An 18,926-nucleotide genomic window follows, 5' to 3' on the forward strand; every position below is an offset into this window, starting at 1 on the left:
ATCTACATCTATATGTTCTTGGTGGGATGTCCTGTAGTTCTATTGCTAATAACAGGGGTGAATAATCAGATAACAATCTAGTTTTATATTCTGTTTTCCTAACTCTCCCTTGCATATGGGCTGACAACAGGAACAGGTCAATCCTTGAGTATGTTTTATGCCAACTCGAATAATATGAGTATTCCTTCTCCTTTGGGTGTTGTCTCCTCCATATATCCAAAAGTTGCATTTCCTGCATTGATTTAACCATAAATTTGACTACTTTGTTCTTTTTGCTAGTCTTTTGTCCAGTTTTATCCATATTTGGGTCCAAATTAAGGTTAAAATCTCCTCCTATCAATATATTCCCCTCCGTATCTACAATCTTCAAAAAATTATCTTGCATAAACTTTTGATCCTCTTCATTAGGTGCATATATTGACCAAATTCCAGAATTCTGAATATATCTGACATTTATCATTACATACCTCCCTGCTGGATCTATTATTTCCTCATCTATTTTGATTGGTACATTTTTATTGATTAATATAGCTACACCTCTAGCTTTTGAATTATATGATGTTGACATTATGTGCCCTACCCAGTCTCTCCTCAATTTATTATGTTCCACTCCAGTTAGATGTGTTTCCTGCACGAATGCTATATCTATTTTTTTTTCAGTAAATAGCCTCTTCCTTTTGATTTGGTTATGTATTCCATTAATATTTATAGTCATATAGTTCAACATGGCCATCTCATACTCTGTTTACACCTCATTTCCGCTTCCTCACCACCACCTTTCCCCTTTTCCCCATTTTCATCTCTCAGTTTTCCTTTTTTGAACTCAATGTATGACAACACTTCTAAAACATAAAATACTTCAACCATTCCCACATCTAAAATTCCCTTAACCCCAAGTGCCCCCCTTCCCCTCTCTGAGTCACCCCTTGTCCCTTCCCAGGCAACCACAACTCCCCTCCCCATTTGGATTGCGAACCCGTTCGCAAGTGTCAACTGATTTCACAGTGACTGTTATTCTCTCCCACCCCACCCCCTCCAGAAAAGACTTTTATCTTCACATTAAAACAAAGCTCACCCTCTTCTCGTTTTTTTTCCCACCCTCCTTTTTCCCCCCTTCTACCTTACTTCCCTTTTCTTTCCCTTCTTTAGTTCTTGCTTATACATTATTTTTACATCTTTATATGTAGTTTGTCGCTGTTCTTCGTTCTTGCTACATCTCTTCATCTCTCTTTCTGTCCTGCAGGCGTTCTGCAAATTCTCATGCTTTCTCCGGATCCGAGAACAGTCTGTTTTGCTCCCCCGGGATAATTATTTTAAGCACAGCTGGATATCTTAACATAAATTTATAGCCTTTTTTCCATAGGATCTATTTTGCTGTATTAAACTCCTTCCTCTTCTTTAGTTCAAAACTTGTGTGTGGGTAAAAAAATATTTTTTGACCCTTGTATTCCAATGGTTTTTTTGTCTTCTCTAATTTTATTCCTTGCCCTCTCCAATACATTTTCTCTTGTCATGTATCTCATAAATTCTACTAAAACGGATCTTGGTTTTTGTTGTGACTGTGGTTTCAGGGCTAGTGTTCTGTGTGCCCTTTCTATTTCCATTCCTTCCTGTATTTCTGGCATTCCCAGGACTTTTGGGATCCATTCTTTTATAAATTCTTTCATATTTTTGCCTTCTTCATCTTTCTTTAGGCCCACTATCTTTATATTGTTTCACCTACTATAGTTTTCCATTATATCCATCTTCTGAGATAACAACTCTTATGTCTCTTTTGTCACTTTCTTCCAATTTTCTTCTTAAGTCATTCACTTCCATTTCTACAGTCATTTCTCGTTCTTCCACATTTTCTAATATTTTCCCTATTTCTGTTATGACCAGCTCTATTCTACTCACTTTTTCTTCTGTACTTTTCATTTCACTAAATTCTAATGTCAACTATTCTTTTAATGCTTTCATTTGTTCTTGAATTTTTTTTTAACTATGTACTGACCATCTATTTTATCTTCTATTCCTCTGTGCAGAGCTTGGTGTTCTTCTTCTTCTTCTGTGTCTGCTCTTGGATTTGTGACTTCTATTTCTCTTCCTTGTATCTGTGTCTCTTCTGAATTTCTTGTTGAGCTGCTTGCCTCAGTTTGTTGGGTGATTTTTTTTCATGGCTTCTTGTTGTTGATCCTTTACTTTTGGGCTAGTTATCTGTTGGGCTTCCTATTGCTGTTTTTCTTTCTTATCACTCCCTTTCCCGTTGCTTTCCTCTTCTTCCAGCTGAGAGCCCTGCTGTCGGGGATCTCTCAGCTAGTCGCGCTGTGTAAGTTCACTCCACAGCTGAGCCCCCCTCCCATCAGTGTTTTCCTTTTCATAGAAACATAGAAGCATAGAAGATAGGAGCAGGAGTAGGTCATTCGACCCTTCGAGCCTGCTCCGCCATTCAATGAGATCATGGCTGATCTTAAAGTTCAGTACCCCGTCCCCGCCTTCTCTCCGTAACCTTTAATACCCTTATACTGAAGAAATAGATCTAATTCCCTCTTAAATATATTTAATGAACCTGCCTCCACTGCCCTCTGTGGCAATGAATTCCACAGATTCACCACCTTCTGGGTAAAGAAATTCTTCCTCATCTCAGTCCTAAATGGTTTGCCTATTATCCTCAAACCATGGCCCAGGGTTCTGGATTTTCCCATCATTGGAAACATCCCATCTGCATCCAAGATAATAGAGAGATAATAGAATATAGGAAGTAAAGCTAGTATGAATGAAATAAGGAATACTGGACTGGACTAGAGGAAGTTAAGTAAGTGCTGAGTAGGGATGAATTCCGATAAGAGTGTGAGGAAGGCTTACGCAAGTATAATAGAAAAAATGTCTTATACTGATAGAAAGAATTAGCAAGATCTGATATAGAATTAGTAAGTCCTGGGGGTTGAGATGTGTGAATAAGGTCAAAGGCAGATTCATGAATAAGGACAATGACATGATGGGACCCAGGCAGGATACTCCATGGTCTTTCAAGTTTACAGAAACTGCACATAGGTAGACAGAATTACCAAATGCCAAACCAATCCAGGAGGCAGAAGAATGTTGGGGGGTGGGGGAGGGTACCTCTACACTGAAATGAACTGTATAAAAGTTGGGTGAGCCCCAATATGTGTGTGTATTCCCAGGGTAAGGGGAAGCACCCAACTTTGCATTGTTGTACAATAAATGTTCTTTGTTCTCAATTTTTGTCTCGAGCGAAATCTATGAAGGTACTTCTGTTTCTCACAAATGGGGGCTCGTCCGGGATCGCACTCCCTCCACTGACAGAGTGCCCGATGACGGGGGTAGGTGCACCCCGGCTGATTCAGCTGGACTCCTGGACGACGGGTGACTGGTCAGTGGACGGTGAGTGATATCCGAGAAGAGGCATTGAGAACAAACGACGGGAGAACGTTAAGGAAGCGCACTAGGAATAGCTACTGGATCCTGGTAAGAGGAATTTTATTTACCTGCTAGTATGGGAGGAGTAAGTAGCAAGGGAAACAGTCCTAAAGAAGGACGGGAAGATCAGATACCTAAACATAGTCCGTTAGGATTAATGTTATCTGATTGGGGTGCGGGGAAAACCCGTGGAAAAGATAAACAGACCATGGTCAGGTATTGCTGTCAGGAATGGGTTAAGAATCCGATAAAAGGGAGTTCAGTATATTGGCCAAAGTTCGGATCCGACGAGGACTGGATGTGTCAGGCATTGAACATCTGGCTCTACCAAAATCAAGGAGGTAATACCGAGAGCAGAGAATATGCAGCCTGCTGGCTCAGTGGATTGGTTGATCAAATGATTTTGAGCGAAAAGGAATGTAAGAACAAGAAGGATGAGGAACCTTCTACCCCTGAAATACAAGGATGGGATGTGTTACATTCCTTTCCTCCACCTTATGTTCCCCCTGTGCCGGCTCCTATCTTTCCCCTCTAACCTATGCTTTATCCTTCTTTACCTTCCCTTCCTCCTCCACAGTTAGAGAAAGAAGAAGGAGGGGTGGTATGATGACCCGCTCACAGAGTATAAGATTACTGCCTCAATTGACACGAGAGGGAGGAGACTTTGATTATGAGAGTCATTCTGAACAGTGTGAGACCCTTCGGGAGGGAAGGGCAGAACCCTTGACAGTCAAGGAAGTTGTGGAGGGACAGCAGGGAAATGTTAGGAGCTGTGTTCCAGCTCTTGGACGTTGGGAGGAGCGCCAGGAGTGGGGTAGTAGAGACCAGAGCAGAGGCAGGGGTAGAGGAGAATTCCGGGGACGACGACCATTCCCGGGACCCCGTGGAGACCCTGGTAGAAATTGCGAAACAGGAGCATTAGTTTGCTATTATTGTAAAAAGGAGGGACACTTTAAGAGGGAATGCCCAATGCGAGCCAGGGAGACGTGATCTTATGCATTGATGGAGGTAGATTATGAATAGGGGGGCTCACGGTTCTCAGTCAATACACACCGTGGGGCTGCACGGAGAACCATTGGTAAATTTAAGCATAGGACCCCACAGTGACGAGATGACTTTTCTAGTAGATTCTGGGGCAGCCCAGTCTAGTATTTTACAATGGCCCAAAGGTGTTAAAACAGAAGGGACAGTGATGATTTCGGGAGTGGGAGGACGAGATTTTACGGTCCCTATACTAAAGAATGTAAGGATACAAATGGGAGAGAAGATAATAAGAGGATATTTTACTAGTTCCCCAAGCTGGAGTTTGCTTGTTGGGACGGGATTTACAGGACCAATTGGCTATCGGTACCAGACCACATGGATCAGGTATCGGGGTTCAATTTTATGTACTAACAGAGGAGGATCGGGAACTAATAAATCCTAGAGTATGGGGAAAAAGAAGCAATAGAGGAGGGTTAGATGTTCCTCCCCTGCAAGTTACTTTAAAAGACCCTGATCAAGTAATTAGACGAAAACAGTATCCAATTCCTATGGCTGGCTGAAAGGGGCTGCAGCCAGTAATTGACCAACTGGTGAAAGATGGTATACTCGAACCTTGTATGTCACCTTTTAATACCCTAATTTTAACGTGCCGGAAGGTGGCTTACTGATTCTAGAATTTTAAAGTATGAAGCGATTCTCATGGATAGGGATGATTTGACACTGATTATAAACAAAGAACAGAATCCAGTCGCCTTCTTGGTTTCTCCAGATTCTGATACTGTCCTCAATGATTTAGAGCATGTATGTTTAGAAGTGATAGATTTACAGACAAAAATTAGAGATGATTTAAGTGATGAACCTTTATGGGAGGGTGAAAGATGGTTTATTGATGGATCTTCCCGCTGCATTGACGGCATTCGGTACAGCGGGTATAGTGTAGTGGATGGGAATGAAGGAGTTGTGATTGAAGCCGGTCGTCTTCCCGGTCATTGGTCGGCACAATCCTGTGAATTATATGCCCTCTGTAGAGCTCTCCAGGGTTTAGAGGGAAAGGTGGGCACAATCTATACCGACTCAAAGTATGCTTTTGGAGTAGTGCACACTTTTGGAAAGATTTCAAAAGAGCGGGGAATGATAACTGGGAAAGGACAAAAGTTGGTCCATGAAAATTTAATTGTTCAATCCTTAGATGCTCTTATGTTACCTGAGGAGATAGCTGTAATTCATGTACGGGGCCATCAAATTATTGACAGTCCTGAAGCACAGGGGAACAGACGGGCAGATGAAGCTACCAAACAGGCTGCACTCACAGAAAAAATAGACATGCAGCTGTTACTCCCCACCCCACATGAGGTTAAAAAGACTCCCATCTTTTCACGGGAAGAGGAGGTTTATATGAAAGACCAGGGAATACGTCAAACTGCCGATGGGTTGTGGTGGACGGCAGAGGGACGCCAAGTACTGAACAAAGCCTTGGCTCGTCAGATTATTGATCAGCTCCACCAGCAGACAGATTGGGGAACACAGGCACTTGTTGATGCTTTTGTACAGTCCTTTAATTGCTCGGGAATATACACCATAGCCAAGCAAAGTACTCGGTGGTGCCCAATCTGTCAGCGAGTGAATAAGAAAGTCATGCGCCAGGTAATGCCTGGCGGTCGCGATATAGCCGTACACCCGTTTCAACGAATGCAGATTGACTTCACGGAATTACCTAAGACAGGGGCTTATAAATATCTCCTGGTGATGGTGGATAATTTTACTCGATGGGTTGAGGCTTTCCCAACCCCTAATGATCGTGCTAGCACCGTTATCCGGATATTACTAGAGTCTGTTATTCCACGTTATGGCATTATTCAAACCATTGACTCAGATCGAGGTACACATTTTACCTCTCAGGTATTCCAGGGTGTGTGTAAAATCCTGGGAATAAATTGGCAGTTACATACCCCATGGCACCCCCAGAGTTCAGGCCGTGTTGAACGGATGAATCAGACCCTGAAAAATCAACTCACTCGACTTAATGAGGAAACTGGCCTCTCCTGGATTAAATGCTTACCCTTAGCTTTAATTAGGACTCACACAGTTAAACCTGGTGATTGGGTATGTGTAAAAGCGTGGCAAGACCATAAACTAAAACCGATATGGGACGGCCCTTATTGTGTACTTCTGATTACAGACACTGCAGTGCGAACAAAAGAAAAGGGGTGGACTCAAATACAACGCATTAAACAAGCTAATCCACGAACTAAAGACATTGATAATATACTCTCCACCTGGCGTGCAGTCTCGCATCCTTCTGGTCTGAAAGTTACGCTACGCTGGGAAAAAGTGCTGTAATGTTATTTTTATTATTTGCTGTATTGTTTTTCTGCTGGTTCCCAATTTTTGGGAAACCACCCAATTGCACACAATGCATCAAGTCCTCCTGGAATAGGGGCAGCAGAGGTGATAATTACTTTGAGAAATGGACAAGTTTACCTTTAGAATGCAGACAGGGCACAGGTATAGAGTGTATTCATAGTGCGGTACTTTATTTAGTATGGTTTAATTTAGGATCCCAACATGGACCAGGGAAACAGAACTGCCCTAGGGGAGTGGATTGGGTTTGCGTCCCGGCCTCTACAGATATTAAAGAGATGAGTGCTAAAAATATGGTACAAAGAAGATGGTGGGAAAATGATAGGCAGAACATTAGTCAGGGCTATACCTGGAGTAGGGATAAAGGGGGTGTATATGCTAATGCTCGCAGACAAACTGCTACTCACAGGTTAGGTAACAATAACTTGGCATCTTGTAAATCATCCTTTGGGTCACGAATACATTCGGAAGGCTAAACGCCATCACTATAAGGGGGATTCCAGTTGTAAACGGCTCAAGCTGCTCCAGAGTACCACAGCTGTTTGGCATTTAAACCGTTTAATCAGACTCCAGGCAGTTTTGGAGATTATCACCAAACAGACAGCGACGGCCTTGGATTTATTGGCTGAAGAACAACGACAGATACGAGCTACAACTTATCAAAACTGCCTGGCTCTCGATTACTTGTTGGCTGCTGAGGGCTGCGTTTGTGGAAGATCGATTGATGACAACAGTCACAATGGTCAGGCGGTTGAACTTTTTACTGGTGACTTATAGCAGTTGGACTCGTTATTTTAGCCATCATGATACTTCCCTGCCGAATGACTTGTGTGCAGTGTTTAATTCAACGGACCCTTCGTCAGATCACTACAACCCAAAGGATGTATGTTTCCCAAGCTCCGTCTGTTGATGCTGAGATTGCAGTTCGTTTGCTGACTCACTGGGAAAAAGACCAAGCTTCCAGTTGAGAATTTACTAAGTGTAGCTAAAGAAAAAATGTGGATAGTGAGAGATAATAGAATATCGGAAGTAAAGCTCCTATGAATGAAATAAGGAATATTGGACTGGACTAGAGGAAGTTAAGTAAGTGCTGAGTAGGGATGAATTCCGATAAGAGTGTGAGGAAGGTTTACGCAAGTATAATAGAAAAAATGTCTTATAGTGATAGAAAGAATTAGCAAGTTCTTGATATAGAATTAGTAAGTCCTGGGGGTTGAGATGTGTGAGTAAGGTCAAAGGCAGATTCATGAATAAGGACAATGACATGATGGGACCCAGACAGGATACCCCATGGTCTTTCAAGTTTACAGAAACTGCACATAGGTAGACAGAATTATCAAATGCCAAACCAATCCAGGAGGCAGAAGAATGTTGGGGGGGGGGGGGGTGGGTACCTCTACACTGAAATGAACTGTATAAAAGTTGGGTGAGCCCCAGTATGTGTGTGTATTCCCAGGGTAAGGGGAAGCACCCAACTTTGCACTGTTGTCTAATAAATGTTCTTTGTTCTCAATTTTTGTCTCGAGCGAAATCTGTGAAGATACTTCTGTTTCTCACAAAGGTAATGCAATCAATAGTAGATAACTATTTCTGAATGCCTGAATATTTGTATATCATTGAAATGCAGCAACTCAGCAACAGGAAACAAGAAAACCAAAGAGAAAATATTTATATTACTTCGACTCCGAGACAGAAAATTAGAATGATTTGGGGAATATTGTCAAAATGATCAATAGGCATTTGAGCTTTGGGATAATTTGCTGCAATGAGGGAGTATGTGAAAGTGATAATGTGCAGTTTTCTAAAATTCTGAAAATTCACTTCATTCAGTCTGCATTTTCTTCCCCATAAACGGCAGGCAACCCTGAATGGGAGGTCCTGGTGGCTGGGGGTGGGGGTTGGGAGAGATAAACAAGCTGATTTATGATTAGTTGACAAGACTGCATTTGCCAGACATGTAACAAGTGCATCATCAGTAGAGGGAGCCTCTACCATTAAGAAAAAAAAACAATGGGAATAGATCGGCTGCGCCCCACATCCCGATACTCAGTAATGGGTTATTCTGGCTGCCAAACGTGTACCAGATAATCTTTTCACCCATTACTTGATAATGTACACACTGGTACCCACCTGGACAAAGAAGGAATGATAAATATTTTACTGTAAATACCTCACTGCAGACTTGGTGCATGTAAATTTTAGTGAAGCAGCCGAAGGTTAAAAAAAACAAACTGATTCATGCCAATTACACAATGTCAGTAAAGGAACACCATGCCTGCAGGGAAGTACCCCTTGCCAGGAGGCCAATTTTCTTGTTTATAAAATGAGATTTTATTGAATTATCATGAGTGCATTGATATAGATATTGCTTGGTGATAGTCAGTGGATGAAGGCTAACCCAACCACCAACAATACTGCTTTGACAGTTAAAATTTTGTCAAGGGAAATAATCCCGACTGTGGATTGCCTGAGGCATTGAGATCAGATAATGGTTCTCACTTTGTGGGCAAGAAAATGAAGAATTATAGAAGGACTTGGGGATCCAGCAGATTCCACTGTTCCCAGGCTGCAGGAATAGTGGAATGTGTGAATGGAACATTAAAAGCTAAGATGGCAAAAATTACTAAGGAAACAAGGCTATAAGTGCTATCCCTAGCATTGTTTAATATGTGGGTGACACCACAGGCCAAATCAGGGCTATCTGCTGCAGCCAATGGACAGCCAATGCAGACACCAAGGTGGGGGTGGGGTGGGGGGAAAGAGTCCACACTGCCAGTAGGGATGGATTTATTATTGCTAGGTGATGACAAGAGCAAATATTTGAGTAATCTATCAGTTACTAAGGCTTTTCAAGTGGTGTATTCACAGGTACACCAAACCCAACTAAATAAGGGTGATTCAACAGATCAAAGTGGTAAATATCCTAACGTTATTATGTCCTCAAAGAATTGGGATCAGAAGAAATTGGTAAAAGGGCCATTCCAGGTCCTATTAATAACACTGACTGCAATAAAGCTTGAAGGACAGCCTCACTGGATATACTGAACAAACTGAAGAAAAGAAAGACCTACCTAAAATATGAGAACTTTATTGTTTTTCCTTTTGTCACCTTTACATTTGAACTGAATGCCGGAATTGTGAATGGAAAGAGGAATTTTGGGCAACAATATAATACCTTTTTACATGGATCTTACTTACATGCTGATAAGTTGAATGTTTATAGCCGTTGAATCTATTCTCATATTCCAACCATCTCAAGACCCTGCCCTTACCCCATGCAGGAAGTGATAAGCTTATCCATGGCTGACTGCTAATCGGACGGGGTCCTGTTATTTGGGTTTGTGGTTCCCTCTATACATCATGTACATAAGCTACACCAATATCCTGATGGGCCAGATGTAACAGAGTTCAGGACAAGGAGAGGTATCTTTAAGATGGAGCAGGCTTTTTCATTCTGTTCCCCTTTTACAGTACAGGAAAGGCATCCAAAGAGCTGATTTTCTGCCTCAGCATTGGAACTACTGGCTAATGACAAGGCTAAGGGGCTCCAAGAAGATGGGAGGCAGTTTCTCAACTGTCAGCAAAGATGGTTGCCATTTGTATTGTGACAATTCAGAATCGAATGGACCATGACTTTATTTTGGCTGTTCGTGGGGAGACCTATAAAATTATATGTCAAGACTGCTGAACGTATACCTCTAACATGCAAAAATAGATACTGAACTGATGAAGAAATTGGTACATCTCTGCATGACAATTACACATACTCTTTTGCACAATGCTTTGGCACTGGGTGGATCCAGTTGCTGGAAAAGAGAGTTTTATTATACTCTTAGTTATCCTTGTAGGTTTACTGTTTTTATGCTGTCCAAGAATCCTCCACGGTCCTTTTTGTGGTTATCTTGGAACGATAAAAGGAAGGTAATATAAAAGATTTTATATTCAGGCATAAAGAGATGTCAAATATTAAGGAAAAGAACTACTGCTTTGTGTTGATAATAGAGGATTTCTTAGCCTTGCTGATAGAAAATTTCCATTAATATAAACAGAAACAAGCCAGTTTCATGTTAACTGATAGAAGATTTGTTAGCCTTTTCAGACAAATTAGCATTTATATTATCAGAAAGAGCCATTGCTGTAATACAGACTAATAAGCAATCTGTCAGAATTTACTACTATTTACATAAACCAATACAGAAATATCACACAGGAATATCAGATTCTAGGAGAAACTTCCTTTACTTTGTGTGAAAAAAGATTTGATTTACCCCTCAAATAAATAATTAACGTTGGATAATTAGATCAAAACCAAATCTAAACAGAAAAAAAAGATGTTTGCTATATATTGGAAAGAAACCCCCCCAGATGTACCTCAAATGTGTAATGACCTGAAATTTAAATGGGATTAATAATTAGACGTCAGTAATTTACATTACTGAGACAGAACCACAAAGGCAGATGCTAATAGAAACAGGAATACAATCAACTTCAAAACAATCCAATTTAACAACTTGTGAGAAATGAATTGCCAAAATGTACCAGTATAAACTGGACCAAATCATTGTGTTCTTTAAGTAGGGTTCAATACTGGGAAAGGTGATACTGTCTACCCAACCTGGTATTCCTCACTTCTGCTAGCGTGATTTAATAAACCTGTTTGTATGCTCCGTGGTTCTACAGTGTTTTTTCTGTCTTATACAGACATAATCATACACAGACACAGACATAAAAACAGTTCCTAGAGAACACATGAACTGCCCTTCCCAGATTCTCAGTTGCAATTCAATCCATGTATTGTTATCATGAAGTTGCGACAGTACTTTAACAATTTATTTTCTAGTTTTAAAATCAGAAAATTTACCAACCCTACCTCACTTCTTTCAGAATTTACATTACTGGCAATCATATTGAGAACTCAACATCGAATCCTATAGTTCAACACACAATATATTGACAATCAGAAAAAGACTTATTTATGCCTCATCTTTGTTGTGCAAATCCAAGGGGTTTTGGAAAATTGAAGTCAACACATCAATTAACTCGAGACACACAGACTGTGGATGCTGGATTCTGAAGCCAAACACAATCTGCAGTATTACTGGGAGAAATAAAATGGTCAATGTTTCACATCAAAACTCTTCATGAGATGTAGGCCCCAGATGAAATTGACAAACTAGGCAGACATGAAATATGGTAGGCAGAAGATTGCTTTTATGCATTTTTTCCAAAGAGAGTGGTGGGTATATGGAATGGACTTACAGAGGAAGTGGGAGAGGTGCAATGGTAGAGGTATTTAAAAGTCATTTAGACAGTTCATGGGTAGGAAAAGTTAAAAGTAATATGGACCAAATTGTGGTGCACTGTTAGCCAGAATCAGACACACACAAAAATAAAGACTGTACAACAGGCTTTAATCGACAAAGATTTCCACAGAGTCAGGCTGGCTGTGGCTGCAGCAACTCTGAGTGAGGCCTCAGGCGTAGGCTTATATCCCGGAGGGTGATTGACACCCGACTGGGTGGGGCTTGATCCATTCAGGCCGACTGATTGACTGCCGGCCAGGTGTTGTCCTGTCCCCTTACACTCCCGCAGGTACAGAGGTTGCCCCCTGCTGTAGACCGGTGGTGTACCACCACAGAAATGCAGGCAAATGAAGGCACCCTGGTCGCCATGGTCAGGTTGGGCTGAGGGCCTGTTTCAACACAATAAACTATCAATTTATAGTTGACTATATTTAACATTAAAATACTATTCTTGGAGCCATTCTTCAAACTGAAAATAAAATCCAATTAGATGCGATCTCAACACTGCTCATCAACCTACAAAAGACAGATTGTGTGTACTGCTGCATGCTGTGTCCTATAAGACTAACAGATAGTTTGGAGGCATTTCTTCACTCTATTCTTCCTCCTCATTTTTGGATGGGGGGGGTGGTCTCACATAGCTCCCTGTAGCACATACGAATGACAAATTTCATTATGTTTGTCAAATGAAATATTGAGAAGAATGGAATTGCTCAAACTGAAAATAAAATCTACAATCTTTTTTACTCTGTTAAATACATCATTATTCCCTTTGTCCTTGGAACAAAGTATGGTGTGCTATTCCTTCCCAAACCACTCTTGCACCCCAATGCTCTGTCTTCTCAGGCAGAGCCAGAGAATCTGTTCCTTCCTGCAGTCTCACAATCAGAGGCCTCTCACTTCTCGGTAATCCTGCTGCACAGAAGTTATTCCACCTAGATCACTGAAACAGGAAGCTGCTCGCAGACACACACCAGGAGTCGTAACTTCCAGAAGCAGCAGTCAGGGGCTTGACATTGGAGACTGCTGTGGAATTAGGTGATCCAGCCATCACGTGACCCAAAGTGAAGTATTGGCAGTTACCCAAGTCAGATAATTCAACCCATTGCACATTGACCAATTTTGCATGCCCATGTCATGTGACCAGAGGCTGTTTTGTGATGAAAGCTGGCCAGAGTTTAAGGGAGGCATCTACTATCACACAGTATGTCATTTGAAATGAATAAATAAATGTAATAGTTATAAATTGCTCTGATATCTTTTATTGCATTCCATGTAAAGGTCAAAAGAATAATGCAGTACACAAACATGGCAATATATATAATTTTCAAGTTGCAAAAATTGCATGAATGCAGCACACTTCCAATAAAGAAACAGTTTGAACTCTAACCTGGAATACCTATGACTCAAGCGCAAATTCAATTTATCCTCCTACTGTTGAAATAATTGCCAGATGTTGTGACAAGCTGAAATTCACACCACCACACAACATGATTTAGTTTTCCTCCAGTGAGAAGTTGTAGTGAAGTAAGAGACAGACCTTTGAAGCCAAGATTCATTCCATTTCTGGGAAAGGAATGGAGTAAGCTTCAGCCATAATACTATAAATGTTTGACAAATGCGTTAGCCAGGCTCTGATTAGTTGACTAAAATATTAAATGTTTCTGATATTCAGTAAAAATACTATTTAAACTTAATCAAACCATACAGAAATTCTGGTATTAAATATTTAAATAGTATAAAATACAAAACATAAAAACTCAGATAATTAAAAAAGAAAATTGAATGACTGACTCATCAATTCCTCAAAATCCCACAAAGGAGGAGGACAGCAAATCCCCTATTCAGTTGTGGCAATTTCATGATATGTTGCTGACATCAAAGGATCATAAACAGCAAACTGAAGGTAGCTGTCTTTGGACCCGTACCTTTGCATGTCCAAACTCCTGCAGGGAAATGTTGGCAGAAATTCACACTACCAAGTCCATCCAATTATTTGTTCACACATGTACACAAGGTAGAAAATGGAGGAAACTATTCAGTAACAAAAATATTTAGGTTTACAAATTTTCACCATTTTTTTCTATTGCATAACTGCAAAGATGATAGGTATGGTTGCTATACAGAAGAACTGATTCAAAATATGCCAGACTTTTAGTGGTAAATTTTAAAAAAAACACATCTCTGCTCATTAGCAATTAACTAGCTCTGAATGCATGACTGGAGCTCATTGTTTTAGAACAAACATAATGAGATGACATTTGATTTTAAGAACAAATACTTGAGATGGCATTTGATTTTGGTCATAATGACCCAATCTGAATGGTTAGCTGCTGGGTGAAACTTTTGTATTCTCTTGCAAGTGTACATTTGAGATGAAGGGTTAACAACAGCAAAAGAAGACAAGATTAACATGTTTTATTCAGCATCTAAGCAAGAATATTCATTTATGGCCCTCTCAATTTTTTTCTGTTCACTTAAGTAAATTACTGCAATCAAATCCTGAACATTAATTTGTGATGCGGCTTCATGAAACACAAGACATTTTAATCTGGGAATTAAGATTAATGTGCTTATCCACCAGTTGTTCAATTCCAATGCTCAATTTGGATTTCCTATCTTATGTATCAGAGTTTCAATATTGAATACATTTTAATTGATTGCTTACCTTTCATTCACTTTAACAGATTTTTCTGTACCATTTGGTAAGACAACTAAGAGGTCCAATGTCCCAGGCAATACATTTTCCTTCATGTCTTTTGGATCTGGATCACTTGGTAAAACTTTACATTTCTGAGTAGCAGTGAGGACCTTGTGATGTGTTGGCTGTGGTGGTGGTTGTGGAGCTCGACCCTTCATTCTACTGAAAAGGAATGAAAAGATTTATAAGAAGTGAACAATGTAAACAAATTCAGAAAGAATAATCTCAGATATATACAGTATTTTGAAGTAAAAATACAAGAATTAAAAAATACATCCACATTGCAGGCTGCTTGTCAGTTCAAATTGAATCCAGTTTTGCCCATCTTCTTCCAATGACGTCCAAAGTATTCTGTCATTATGGAACCTACATTCTGTCATTGAGGGGTAGTAAAGGCAATCAGCTGCCGAGTTACAAAATCTACTAGCACTAACAGATTAAAGTTTGGCACGTTTTCAGTCTGAATCAGCAACCTCTGCACATAAGTTAGGTTAGGAGTTCTAGAGAGATCGCCCAATTTGAAACTAGTTTAGGCTTAAATGAGCGGAAGAAGATGCCAACTGAAGTGGTGAAATACAGGCTTGATATGTTCAGTTAAGAAAAATTTGCACTACATTTGATGCCTGATTGGTGGCATCTTAGAACATCACTCCCAACAACTAAAACACCAATAATTGCATTTGGATGACTGACAAATAAAAGAAGGAATGTGAAGGAAAATCCTAAAAATTTCTACAAGTATATTAAGAGCAAAAGGATAGTAGGGGACAAAATTGGTCCCCTTGAAGATCGGGGGGTGGGGGGCGCGGGGGGAGATCTTAAATGTTTTTTTACCATCAGTCTTCATTCAGAAAATGGGCAGAGTCATATGAAGTAAGGAAAACAAGCAGTGAGGCCATGGAACCTGTACCGATTAAAGAGGAGAAAGTGCTTACTGACTTAAAGCAAGTAAGAGTAGACAAATCCCCAGGACCCGGTATTCCCTTGGACCTTGAGGGAGACTAGTGTAGAAATTGCAGGGGCTCTGGCAGAAATATTTAAAATGTCTTTAGCCACTGCATGGTGCCAGAGGATTAGAGGGTAGTTCACATTGTTCTGTTGTTTAAATAAAAGGCTCAAAAAGTAACCCTGTAAGTGAGCCTGATACTAGTAGTTGGTAAATTATTGGAAGCGTTCTAAGAGATCGGATCTTCAATTATTATGATAGCCAGAAACTGATTAAGGATAGTCAATATGGTTTTGTGTGTGGTAGGTCATGTTTAACCAATCTGTTCAACTAATTTGATAGAGTTTTTTGAGGTTAACAGGAAAGGTAATGAAGGAAAGGCTGTGAATGTTGTCTACATGAACTTTAGTCGGGCCTTTGACAAGGTCCCACATGGGAGGTTAGTCAGGATGATTAGACGCTAGGTCTTCAAGTTGAAATAGTGAACTAGATTCAATAATGACAGGATGACAGAAGCCAGTCAGTCATAATGAATGATTGCTTGTCATACTGGAGGCCTAGTGGAACCATTGTTGCTTGTCATCTATATCAATGATCTGGATGATAGTGTGGTAAATTGAATCAGCAAATTTGCAGATGACAGTAAGATTGGAGATATTGTGGCCTGTGAAAAAGGTTTTCAAAGCTTGCAGAGGGATCTGGATCAGCTGGAAAAATGGGCTGAAAAATAGCAGATGGAATATAAGGCAATCAAGAATGAGGTGTTGCATTTTGGAAGGACAAACCAAGAAAGGACAGACACAGTAAATGATAGGGAACTGAAGAGTGTGGTAGAACAGAGGGATCTGGGAATACAGATACATGGTTCCCTGAAAGTGGCATCACAGGTGGACAGGATTGTAAAGAGAGCTTTTGATATGTGGCTTTCATAAATCAAAGTATTGAGTATAGGAGTTGGGATGTTAGGTAAGGTTTTGGTCACATAACTACAGGAAATATATCAATAAGAATGAAAGAGTACAGAAAAAATTTAGTAGGATATGCCCAGACTTTAGGAACTGAGTTGCAGGGAAAGGTTAAACAGGTTAGGACTTTATTCCATGGAACATAGAAGAATGAGGAGAGGTTTGATAGAGGTATTTAAAATTATGAGAACAGTGTTATGAGCCCAGAGGGCCCCAAAACCCAGCAGCAACAGAAATTCACCAAGACAAATGATTACTTAAACAGAAGTTTATTTTAATTATCTTTAAACATGAAAACAGGATCAAACCTTATCTTATTACTATTAACTTAACTTAACCTAACCTAACTTAACCCCCTTCAATTCTAAGTGCCCATGTATGTAATGTTTGTAAGTTTAGAAAAGTTGACTTCTCATTTCTCCAAGTTCACTTGTTATAAGCAATTCTTATACTGTGCACAGAATTTAACATTTATGAAGTTCACCAGGCTTTGGTGCTTGAAAGGTAAGTGGTTCTTGTCAGTTTTCAGAGAGAGATTTGTTGGTCACTGGACACAAACTGATTCCTTCTAATCAGCCACGTCAGTGTCTTGCTGAAGAAACTTGCCCCATCAGGGTTTTCCAGGTGATAACCTTTCTTTCAGGTCACCTCTCTGACAGAGTATTTAGAGGTGGTTTGAGAGGAATTGTTAGAGCAGCTTGCACACACACATTTTAAAACACAGAATCTTTGCAGGATGCTTTTTGGAGGAGGCAACAAAGTATTGACAGCCGTTTGTCTGGGAGAGCATATGATCTTTGCAGGGAGAGAAGAGTTTTGCTCTCGGAGAGGGAGGGAGTGAAACAGAGAGAAGAGACACAGAAATCAGTTCCAGAGGGACAAGCTGGCAAACTTTGGAAGGCTGCCTGATCAAAGGAGAAGACTGGTGGTGTGAAAGGTGACCTGAAAGAAAGAGGATCATCTGGAGAACCCTGAAGGGGGCAAGTTTCGTCAGCAAGATTGATTGAGAAGGAATCAATTGTGGATGTCCTGGAAAAAGAATCTCTCTTTGAAAACCAGCAAGAACCCTCCTGAGTGGTAACCATTTGCCTGTTAAGCATCAAAGACTGGTGAACTTTGTTAATGCTAACTTCTATGCACAGTACAAGAATTGCCTGCAACCAGTGAGATTGGACTGTGATCCAAATAACTTTTCTAATCTTAAATATACATTACACACACCTGCGCTTAGTATTAGAGGGGGGGGGATTAAGTACTTAGGTAGATTAAGTAAGTAGGTTCATAATAAGTTAAAGTTTAATTCTGTTTTCTTATTCAAATATAATTTAAAAAATAATTTGGTTAAGTAACCCTGTGTTGTGGTGCATATCTATTGCTGCTGGTTTTTCAGGTCCTCTGGACTCCATAACACCATAGAGTTCCTTTTTGTTTCTCTTATTTCAAGTGAAACATGAGGCAGCCAGTCCTCTCCTCTTGTATGGACCACAAGGGCTTTGACCAGGCTCTCTATCTCTCTTGAAATCCTGTTTGGTCTTTCCTCTCTCTCTGCTTGTAAAGATCAGCACTCCTTGCAGGGCTCCCAATGCAATCCTTAAAAGATCTTTATCAGCACTTGAGCCTGGACTCTTCCATTTGCACCTGCTTTTGAAGTTCTTTCCCAAAGCAGTTCCATTGTCTTTGCAAAATCACTGGTACCTGAATGTCTAGCATCAGCCAAAGCTCTTGCATTTTAAATGAGATGTGATTCTTTACTCTGCTTGTGACCTACACTGAACCCCCCACAATCTATCTCATTTATAGACATTTATTTATAATATATAATATAACCCTTAACAAAATATTTCACTCCATAGTTATTGAATATTCAAACTGTTTTCTGTTTTGGAATTTGGGATATAGCAAATAGAATGGAAGTAATAGAAGAGGATATTCATATTTAAATACATTTCTGTAAGGAGAAATCACATCATGCTATCCTATTGTCAGAAAATGAATCTGCAAATTGTGAGATGTGGGCATCACAAACAAGTCTGAAGATTCTTTACTTATCTACTCTTGACCTGAGGGAGTGGTCTTATTTCAGAGGCCAATAAGATTAGGTTACATACAAATCGGAGAGTACAACATACCTTCTCTTAAAGTGAAGAAAATAAAGAAAATCAGAAGGGCTGATGCAACAGCCTTGTTCTTTTATGGTAATAGTTACTGAATGTAGGTTTATTTAATTGATCAAATTTTGATTCTAC

General features: G+C 40.1%; 1 protein-coding gene across 2 annotated transcripts in view; it reads right to left on the minus strand.

Moving 5' to 3' along the window:
* cobl (cordon-bleu WH2 repeat protein) overlaps nucleotides 1–18,926 on the minus strand; it is a 389,570-nt gene that overhangs the window by 282,865 nt on the left and 87,779 nt on the right. For both annotated transcript variants that reach the window (XM_069912158.1, XM_069912164.1), the window contains exon 3: nucleotides 14,737–14,931. In XM_069912158.1, the coding sequence (XP_069768259.1) occupies nucleotides 14,737–14,931 (195 nt within the window). The remainder of the gene's footprint in view (nucleotides 1–14,736; nucleotides 14,932–18,926) is intronic.

Source organism: Narcine bancroftii, chromosome 1 (assembly GCF_036971445.1).
Source record: "Narcine bancroftii isolate sNarBan1 chromosome 1, sNarBan1.hap1, whole genome shotgun sequence".
Taxonomy (NCBI): domain Eukaryota; kingdom Metazoa; phylum Chordata; class Chondrichthyes; order Torpediniformes; family Narcinidae; genus Narcine; species Narcine bancroftii.